The sequence below is a fragment of the Geotrypetes seraphini genome, chromosome 8, assembly GCF_902459505.1.
Source record: "Geotrypetes seraphini chromosome 8, aGeoSer1.1, whole genome shotgun sequence".
Taxonomy (NCBI): Eukaryota; Metazoa; Chordata; class Amphibia; order Gymnophiona; family Dermophiidae; genus Geotrypetes; species Geotrypetes seraphini.
Window position 1 is genome coordinate 23,245,945 of NC_047091.1, and position 10,933 is coordinate 23,256,877.

Sequence of the window (10,933 nt, forward strand, 5' to 3'; positions counted from 1 at the left end):
CTACTTTCTTTATAAAATAACTGATCAAATACATGTGTATGTTTTTATGCATGCACGTAAAGCAGGCAAAAGAGTACCCTGCCCATCCTCCACCCATACTGCTCTCATGTACAAGTAGTATAGCGCTAAATGATGTAAGTGGGGTAGCCACGGGGTTGCTGGGTCTCCGCACTTTGAGCTCAAGCCCCCCTCCCAACCTGAAGCACTTGTTAAATGGCTGGGGGGGGATACAGAAGCCAAAGAAATTCACTGTTAAGCCACTCCACTCCAGTGATGAGCAAGCCAGTGGCGTGACTTCAGCCGTCGTCAGACTGAGATTCTTCGCACATGCTCAGTGTTCTTTTGAAATCTAGGTATGTTAGAAACATAGAAATAGACGGCAGATAAGGGCCCACGGCCCATCTAGTCCGCCCACCCTAATGACCCTCCCCTACCTTTGCCTAGTGAATAGAGCCCACGTGTCGATCCCATTTGGCCTTAAAATCAGGCACGCTGCTGGCCTCAATCACCTGCAGTGGAAGATTATTCCAGCGATCAACCACCCTTTCAGTGAAAAAGAATTTCCTGGTGTCACCTCGTAGTTTCCCGCCTCTGATTTTCCACGGATGCCCTCTTGTTGCCGTGGGTCCCTTGAAAAAGAAGAAGATATCTTCTTCCGCTACGATGCGGCCCGTGAGATACTTGAACGTCTCGATCATGTCCCCCCTCTCTCTGCGCTCCTTGAGCGAGTATAGCTGCAGTTTGTCTAACCTTTCTTGTCATGTACAGCGTATGCTCATGCAAGGTATCCATAAAGAGAACCAGACACTTACTTTTCCTTATAAGACAGGTTTCAAATAGGTGCTTTCTTGGCCTAAATCTAGACACATCTAGAACTATCCTCTGCTTGCAATGAACGTAGTCACTAAGCCCTCCCCCTTCGGTGAAAGGTCACTACAGTCTGCCGGTGAGGCTTTTTGAAGGGCCTCTATGTGCCCTTCATGGGGAGAATGTGGTGCATTGGTTAAGAGCTCCAGCCTCAGCACCCTGAGGTTGTGGGTTCAAACCCACGCTGTTCCCTGTGACCCTGGGCAAGTCGCTTAATCCCTCCATTGCCCCTGGTACATTAGATAGATTTTTCTTTCTCTCTGGTCTGTTGCGGGTGGCAAGATGGTGAACGTCCCAAAAACTCGTAGGACTTATTGCAAAAAATGTTGTAAGCATCAGCCTCACAAAGTGACCCAGTACAAGAAGGGCAAGGACTCTCTTTATGCCATGGGAAAGAGAAGATATGATCGTAAGCAGAGTGGCTATGGTGGTCAAACGAAGCCTATTTTCCGTAAGAAGGCTAAGACCACCAAAAAGATTGTCTTGAGGCTCGAGTGTGTGGAGCCAAACTGCAGGTCTAAAAGGATGCTGGCTATTAAGAGATGCAAGCATTTTGAGCTTGGAGGTGACAAGAAAAGAAAGGGCCAGGTCATTCAGTTCTAAGCTCCTCCTTCCATTGCTTTGTTGCATATTGGAATAAAGATATTTGAAACTTTCAAAAAAAAAACAAAAAAAAAAAACATTAGATAGATTGTGAGCCCACCTGGATAGACAGGGAAAAATGCTTAAGTACCTGAAGACATACCTTCAGGTAAACCATTCTGAGCTCCCCTGGGAGAACTGTAGAGAAAACTGAATGAATGAAACATTTAGGATAAAATACCCAGGAAAACCAAGTCTGGCAATACCTCTCTAATTTACCTGGCAATAGTCTAACGTTTCAATGCTTCGCCAGACAAGAATTCATGACGTATACATTAACAAACATGCGTGTGCACATTTACACATGGGATACGTGTTTGTGTGACACCAAAACAAACTAGTTTGTAAAGCGAGCATCCATTATGAGAACTGGTATAACGGAATAATTGTACTGGAACAATCTCCAGCCTTCAGCGTCAGATATTACCAACATTGTTTCAGACTTCTCAGCTGTGCTCCTGACTTCCTTTTAGACATAATTACCTTCCAGAAGGCATTTTGGTCCCCGTGACAGCTCTTAATTGAACTTCTGTATCATGTGGTGTGTTGATTGCAAAACCGCTGGATAAAATCAAGTCTTTGTTATCTCACCAGGGCATCAACCAGCGGCTCACTCAATGAGTGGGAAAAGGTTGTGTTCTTGGAGTACCGATCTCTTGCGAAGCAGCTGTTGAAAGTAGTCCAGGGCTTTCCACTGGCCAGGAGAGACCAGGCTGACTTAAAATAGGAAGTTACTGAATACAACCACTAATGGAATAGCTTTAATGCCGGAGAGCCCCTGTGGATTAGTTCTCAGCCAACACGGAATGGATATTTGAGGTATTAGTTCAAAAGAGGATTTGAATCTGAAAGGTCGAGTTTTGATTATTCGTATTGCTAGCGTATATTAATTTTAGTGAATGCTACTTTTAATACAGAAGGCACAATGGGCTGAGAACCGAATTCTGTTTCTGCACCTAACACTGTCATCTGTTGTCTCAGGCACCCATTTGGGGGGTAATTTACACACTGAGGGCCAGATTCTGCATACTGCGGCCAGAATTACGGGTGTAAATCTGGGCATGTTGCCGATTTGTAATGGCGACTTGTTTAATAATCCAATTGGCACCGATAATTGCCGATTGACAACCAATTCTTGGCAGTAATTAGAATTGATATCCCTACTTTCTAAGCATACGCTATATAGTGATGTCTGCAAATTCTAGGGAGTGTGTCCAGGGGACAAGCATGGGCGGCCTGATCCACACCCAACATAGGTGCAGACATTTAGGTCTGGTTTCATTGGCATATAAGCCTTCACCTGACTCCGGATGTGGTTTACAGAACCATGCTACGTGCTCTTCTTTTGGTGATGATTTTTTTGGGGCAACATATATAGAATTTACCCTTAATGTGGATAAAGGGAAGAATTTCTGTAAATGCGTGCATATCTCACATAGCACATGTTTGACAGAGGGGCGGAGTCTAGGTGGAGAGAAGGCAGAGCCTGGGTAGAGCAAGGGCGGAGTCTCGGAAGGGTGAGGGTGGAGTCTGGGCCGATGAGGGGGCTATGCACACTTACACGCATAACTCAGAGAGCACCATAAGTTACGCCAGCTCCACGGCCAGCATAAGCGTTTATGTTTTAGGCATGTCTTTCACCTGTTACATTAGCATTCTATCAATGACAGTAGGGCGTCTTCATTCTTTTATAGTTTACGTGTTAAGGCACCAAAATATTTATCTATTTGTTAGGACTTATTTATACCTTTTTGAAGAAATTTTCCCAAGGCAATGAACAATTACAATGGTAAAATATTCAAACAACAGTACATATTCTGGCATCTTTTGCTACTTACAATGCAGTGGCGTACCAAGTAGGGGGAGGGGAGGGGGGTCCACCCCGGGTGCAGACCATGAGGAGAAGCTCCCAGGATCAGTGTTATGGTCCGGGAACTTCACTGCTCTGCTAGCGTCAGGCCTTCCTCTCTGCCAGGTTCTGCCTTCACGAAAGCTGGCAGAGCAATGAGTTAACGATGCTGACAAAGAAAGAACTTGCATATCTCCGGGCCTGACTTCGCAAGCATCAGCAGCGGTACTGGTGGCCAGTCATTGGAGATTGAACTCTGAATAGGCTTTTTGTGGCCCAGCCGCCGGGGCCTTCCCTCTGCCGTGTCACTGATGATAACATTGATGATGTGGCAGAGAGAAGCCCTAGTGGAACAGGCCACAAACAACCTGTTTGGTGCTACCCTCCGGGCCTGCCTTTGAAAGCAGTAGCAGTAGTGCTGGAGGCCAGTCATTGGAGACAGAACTCTGAACAGGCTTTTTGTGGCCCAGCCACCAGGGCCTTCCCTCTGCCGTGTCACTGATGATGACATTGATGACGTGGCAGAGAGAAGCCCTAGTGGAACAGGCCACAATAAACCAATTTGGCACTGCCTCTATTGGTCGGCCACCACTGCTGCTGCTGTTGGAGGCCCAAAGGAATGTCAAATCTCATGGGGGGTGGGGGTTCAGTCGGGTCTGGAGGTGCTGCCCAGGGGATTGGGAGGGAGGGATGGAAAACTGCTATACAGGGGGATTGGAAGGATGGATGGAAAGCTGATGCACAGTGAGATAGGAGGGAGGAATGGGAAGCTATTGCACATGGAGGAGAGAGTAAGAATTGTTGGACATGGGCTGGAAATTGGAACGACGAGTGAGGTGATTAAATTTGCAGATGACACTAAACTGTTCAAAGTTGTTAAAACACATGTGGATTGTGAAAAATTGCAGGCGGACCTTAGGAAATTGGGAATCCAAGTTGCAAATGAAATTTAATGTGGACAAATGCAAAGTGATGCACATTGGGAAGAATAATCCAAATCACGGTTACCAGATGTTAGGGTCCAACTTGAGGGTTAATGCCCAAGAAAAGGATCTGGATGTTGGAGACAGTATGAGGAAACCTTCTGCCCAATATGCAGCAGCGGCCAAAAAAGCAAACAGGATGCTGGGAATTATTAGAAAAGGGATGGTTAACAAGACTAAGAATGTTATAATGCCTCCGCATTGCTCCATGGTGCGACCTCACCTGGAGTATTGCGTTCAATTCTAGTCTCCTTATCTCAAGAAAGATATAGCGACACTAGAAAAGGTCAAAAGAAGAGCGACCAAAATGATAAAGGGGATGGAACTCTACCTGTTTGAAGAAAAACTAAAAAGGTTAGGGCTCTTCAACTTGGAAAAGAGACGGCTGAGGAGAGATAGGATTGAAGTCTACAAAATCCTGAGTGGAGTAGAACGGGTACAAGTGGATCGATTGGTCACTGTGTCAAAAATTAGAAAGATTAGGGGACACTTGATGAAACTGCAGGGAAATACTTTTAAAACCAATAGGAGGAAATTTTTTTTTTCACTCAGAGAATAGTTAAGATCTGGAACGCGTTGCCAGAGGTTGTGGTAAAAGTGGACAGCGTAGCTGGCTTTAAGAGAAATCTGGACAAATTCCTGGAGGAAAAGTCCATAATCTGTTATTAAGACATGGGCGAAGGCCCATATTGCTACTCCTTGAGTTTTGGCCAGGTACTAATGACCTGGATGGGCCACCATGAGAACCATGGGCTACTGGGTTTGATGGACCATTGGTCTGACCCAATAAGGCTATTCTTATGTTCTAAGATACACCCGAATCCTTATGTTCTTATACTCCCTAGCAGATAGCAGTGCTGAAAAATCATATTTTTAAAAAAGGCCACAGCTGGTGTTTAAAGAAACATCCTCACCCTCAGCTTTGACTATTGATCCATTTCAGTCTGTTTCTCACCAGCCAAAGCAGGTGAACCACAGGAGAGAAGATGAAAACAAACAGAGGAGCGTGCGTTGGGGGAGGGTTACCTACCTTAAGCGTCGGTTCTTGTAAAAATGAAACCTAGTGCATGGTTCAGTGGGCTGCTTGCAATTAATTTCTCTGGCTCTGCTATAAAGTTAGGTCACGATGACACGAGTGTTGCTAATTCACATTTGCTGACTTCCTTCTGGGTCATCAGGAAGCTCGTTAGGTTTTATTGTGACTTCAGCCTGACTTATGTTTACAGCTATTACTGTATTTATATGTTCAAAGGGGATATTCATTCCTCTGGATAGTCCACAATTCTCTGTTTTTGGCAGCATTTTACAATGGGCGCAAATCATTCTGAATTCCTCTGGTAGTCGTGTTTCTGTTAATCAACGTGGGATTACAACTTTACGGACTTACTTCCTCCTAAGTAGGAGTCACGAGTGCTACCGCATGTTAAATGCAATACTGAAATACTGGGAACATCCCGAGTTATAGTGCTTTCAAACCCTGAGGGCCGGATGCTCTAATATCGCCGGTAAAATCCAATGGGCTGCTCTCGCGGCCGTAAATGGAACATGAATTTACATGAGATGAATCGCTGATGATAGCGATTGGCACGTGCGCGCAATAATCCACGGAAAGAGGCATAAATGTGCAAGTGTCGGGGAAAAGCTATGCCACAAGCACACGTCATAGGCACACATCACATGCCACTGATGTGTCAATCATAGGCGTGCCAGCACTATTGGAAGGAGGGGAAGGGAGGGTGGGTGCCTGCGTCGGCTTTCAACAAGTGCGAATAAGACACAACTTTAGTACACGCCCTTGAGACATGTGCTTTTGAGATTGCTCCCTCCCCCCCAAAAAAACTATTATACAACTATACTACCATAATTTATGTGAATGGTGTATTTTTCTTTTTAATTTTAGCATGAGCCTTAGCCAGAAATAGATGCCTGAGTTACACTTTTCACAGTTCCAGCACCTCCGGACCAGCTGGTAATTTTGGGTTGTCAAAAGCTGGCGCCATTCTTTGAGAATCAACTGTCAATGATGGAGAATCGCCCGAAGTGTTCATTTAAATATTAATGAGTCCATTTTGCTACCATTTTAATAATTATGACCTCGTGGTAATACGTCTGCATGGCTGCGTCAGAGGCTGCTAGGAAGCTCCGAAAAGACCAGGTGAGCTATTCTGATAATCACGCAGTACAATGCTGCCACGCTAAACTGGCTGAGCTGGTTTAGCGACCATCGTTAAAGGCACAGTAAGTTTTGAGAATTTGGCCCTCAGTGTGGCTTAACAGATACTTCTCAGTCTTCTAGTCTGTTGAGGGGTATTTTATAATTCATGCTCCATGCCACAGCTCCCCCATGTGGTTGCTTCAACCGCTGCAGCTCCGTTCTGTGCTCCTCCATTTGGTGCCGGGCACAGATGGGGAAAGGAAGGCATAAAAAGACAAGAAAGACGGATGGACAAGGTTTTCTCATTAAGCTTTCTTTTTTTTATCCCTAAGAATCCCAAGATAATTAGAGCATCTGACAAAAATCAAAGGAAAGAAAAATGATTTAGAGAAATTACTTGTATTGAAAGATGTTCCCATATCATCTGAATTCTAGAATGAATCCTTCAAGCATTTTCATCAAGCACAACTAAGACAGCAATTGCAAAGCTAGGAAAAGAGCTCTTAATCAAGCTTAAAACTTCATCTTATGCTGCGTTAGATGAAACTGACCTTCATCTTCTGAAGATGCCTTCTTTAAAATGTCAGTTGATTATTATGGACTGAGGGAAGAGCTGGACCTTAATTCCCACCTTGTGCCATCAGTTTTAACTACGAGTAGATAGCGGTATACCCAAATGCAGTTTTTGGGTTGTTGATCCCATGAATTTCACTCTTGGGGCACGGCCCTAAACAGAACCCGGATCATACTAGGGTCAATGTTCAACAATGATTTCCCCTAAATCTAGGCAGACCAAATTTTCTGGTTAGATTTAAGCTCCCAATTCATTTACTGGCTGAACCACATAACCAGCTTGGAAGTTGAGCACTAACATTTAGTAAGTTGTAATGCCATCCCAGAAATGCCCCTGTAGCTGACCATTTTTAAACCAACTATATATAGGTGTGTTTTGCATTTTAGTTGGGCAAATTTAGTGGGTCAAAAGCACTTCTGAAGTTAGCTGGATAAATCTTTTTCAAAATCGAAACCGATGACCTATGGCATTCTGTCTTAGGCCACGTCCTCTCTCCTTGTCTAGTCACTGCTGCTTTCTGTCCATGAAGCTCCAGTTTGAGTAGCAGTGAGGTCACCATGTTCCCTAGAGATCACAAATGCACCTTGACTTCCTACAGCATCACCAGAGCTTCGGCATGTGATGCTTTGGTTGAGTTTTGTGTGAACCCTTAATGAAGCGAGCAGATGCAGATAGAACTAAGGATTATGTCGATTCATGAGAAGTTCTGCTGTGCTATCCATGATTACTTTCTTCTGCGATGGCATTTTTTCTGGAGATGCTGGGAAAGGAACCTTTTTAGAAATCAGTAACTGAGGGCAATTCACAAGTAAAGGATTCTGAGATGAATGAAAGTGTGTGTCTTAACCCTAAACTCTACCAATCAGATTATGGTGGCTTATCTGGCCCTCTTTCCGTCCCTCAACTGGTAGCATACATCCTTAAGATACATGAAGCTGAGAAGTATTACTCTAGTATTTGCCTTGTGTTGTGGTTTATCCATTTCACCTCAAATACTGTGTGCAATTCTGGTCACCGCGTCTCAAAAAAGATATAGCAGAATTACCTCAGGTTTCTGTCCTGGGACCACTTCTGTTTTCCATCTACACTTCTTACCTTGGTGCTGTAATCTCCTCTATGCTAATCACTCTACACCTGAAATCTCAACAGACATTCAATCCTGGGTTTCAACCTGCTTGTCTGACATTGCTTCCTGGATGTCTCAGTACAGCAAAAGAGGCAAAGGAGGCGTCCAGACAGTCAAGGCAATCGGTCTTTATTCAAATTGTGACCAGTCAGGCTCCGTGCCTGCCTTGGTCCCTGCGGTTTCACTAGTGTCCACCGGGGGAGCCAGAGAGAAGCCCAGGTAAGAGCAGGCTCAGTTAAAGCAGGGTGTGGCTCCTCCCCATGAAAGGCCAGTACTTTGTTCTTGGTAGAGGGAGATGAGAGGGAAGACAGGGTTTCTTCACAAGTAAAGCATTGCTGGCTCAAGCTAGGGCAATGCCATAGACCTGGGTGTGGAAGAGGCTGGACCCACACCACTATTTGCAGCACAAGCCAGTGTGGGCTGTGGAGCAGCAAGGAAAGGAAAAAGGCTTGGCAACCATTTTGAAGGACTGAGCTGGAGAACTGTGAGGTTTTTTTTGTTTGCTATTTTGGCTGAGATTGCGTTTTTTTGTCAGCTTGGACATTGACTGCTTGAACTGTGGGATTGTTTTTCTATTTTGTTCTCTGCATAGTTTGGTAAGCTGGGAGTGTTTTTGGTGGGGAGAAGTTTGCCAACTGGGAGGGATTTTGAAAGCAGTTAGTGCATTAGCAGGCAAACTTGAGGCACTCCCCTAGACCCAGCAGTGCTCTATGTTAAGCTGGAGGCTTTCTTTTTTGCTGAGTGTTTGGTGCATCATAGCAGGGAAAGTGTAGTTACTTACCTGTAACGTAGGTTCTCTGTGGACAGCAGGATAGTCAGCCACATATGGGTGTTGTCCCAACACCTCCCAATTTGCGGATAAGCTCTCTAATAGCTCAGAGAGATTTTTTTTTTTTTTTTTTCTCTGAGCATGTGCAGTGCCCGGGCCCCACTGGGCATGCCCGAGCCCTACCCATTTCCCCCTGCTTCCCCCTAATCCCCAGGATGTTCCTAGCTGTGGCCGGGTTGGCCATATGGGGAGGCGGGTGGGTTGTGTGGCTGACTATCCTGCTGTCCACGGAGAACCTACGTTACAGGTAAGTAACTACACTTTCTCCTAGGACAAGCAGGATGAGTCAGCCACATATGGGTGACTCCCTAGCCGAGGGATGTACCAACTGGACCTGCGCCTTAGCGCTTTGTGCATCCCTCGCCTGGCTGTGGAGGCCGAGCCGGGCAAGGTAATCAGGCAAAGCAGGTAAAGTTGTGGAAACAAGGTTTTAGATAAAGTGCTGTGTTAACTGAGCAATAATACTCACAGAACAGTGAACTGGTCAATGACAATCAATGAACAGTGAGAAACCAACTGGTCCAAAGTGACAATTCGTACTTGCATGTGAGAATTCATACTTGCCTATTCCACATTCAGTCTAGACAGGAGTGCTGGAAGACCTACTTAACTCACAGAACAGCGAAACTGGTCAATGACAATCAATGAACAGTGAGAAAACCAACTAGTCAACAGTGACAATTCTTAACTGGTCAACAGTGACAATTCGTACTTGCATATGAGAATTCATACTTGCCTATTCCACATTCAGACTAGACAGGAGTGCTGGAAGACCTACTTAACTCACAGAACAGTGAAATTGGTCAATGACAATCAATGAACAGTGAGAAACCAACTGGTCAACAGTGACAAATCGTACTTGCATGTGAGAATTCATACTTGCCTATTCCACATTCAGTCTAGAAGGAGTGCTGGAAGACCTACTTAATCAATATCTATAACACCCTACTTGAACAGTGTTTGTCAATATTTATTTATTTATTTTTAATTATTTTATTTCTAATTATTCAACAAAATTTACAAGAATACATCTTGTTACAATAAACACAGGAAAGAAAAACAATACAGAAGTATTACAAATTCATACTTATAGACATAAATAGATTCTCCTTTCTTAGACCACTATAATAGGGGGATGGTCAATCAAAACTTTTAAGAGAAAAATTTATAAAGGAATTTTATTAAACGATTAGGCTTTATGTTCTAAGCACCAGCTATTCATTTCTATTTTCCCTCAGTCCTTGATGATTTTCTTTACATCCAAGAATTCCTTCAGATGATTAGGAGAGAAAAATATATATTTAACTCCCAAATATCTAACTAAGCATTTGCAGGGGTATGCTAACAAGAAAGTTGCTCCCAATTTAATAATATCTTGACGCATAGAAAGAAATTATTTCCTCCGTTCTTGTGTAGTCTTTGCGACATCAGGATATATCCAAACTTTTTGCTCCCCAAATAGTTTCTGTGAGTTTTTAAAGAATAATTTCATAATCATGTTCACATCTTGCTCGAAAACAAATGATACTAAGAGCGTAGCTCTAACTGTATCAGCAGTAATTGTTTGTTCAAGAAGAGCAGTCACATTAGCAAATTCTATTTCATTATTTTTTCTCCTTATCTCTTTCTCAATCTCTTTTTCTTTTTCTCCTTCTTCTCTTCCGAGTATCTTCTTATTTGGTAAATAATAGATTTTATTTATAGGGGGAATACAATTTGACGAAATCTTTAAATTTTCAATCAGGTATCTTTTCAGTAAGTCAAGAGGCAATCTACCCGGAATTTGAGGAAAATTTAAAATGCGGAGGTTCAGACGTCTATTGAAATTTTCAAATTGCTCCAATTTCTTGTTTATAAGGAAACTATCTTTAATTGAAGCCACCTTGAATTGTTGTAAATGCAATATAT

The 10,933-nt window shown here is 43.6% G+C and overlaps 1 protein-coding gene across 1 annotated transcript; it reads left to right on the forward strand.

The window, feature by feature from the left end:
• Positions 1-1,120: 1,120 nt before the first annotated feature.
• On the forward strand, positions 1,121-1,523 carry LOC117365870 (60S ribosomal protein L36a). The gene has a single exon (XM_033956787.1). It carries the CDS (start codon positions 1,150-1,152, stop codon positions 1,468-1,470), a length of 321 nt encoding a protein of 106 aa, XP_033812678.1. The 5' UTR covers positions 1,121-1,149; the 3' UTR covers positions 1,471-1,523.
• The last annotated feature ends 9,410 nt before the right edge of the window (positions 1,524-10,933 follow it).

What these genes read in the sequence shown, in the direction of transcription:
- LOC117365870 (XM_033956787.1), top strand. Translation starts at nt 1,150, where the DNA reads ATGGTGAACGTCCCAAAAACTCGTAGGACTTATTGCAAAAAATGTTGT.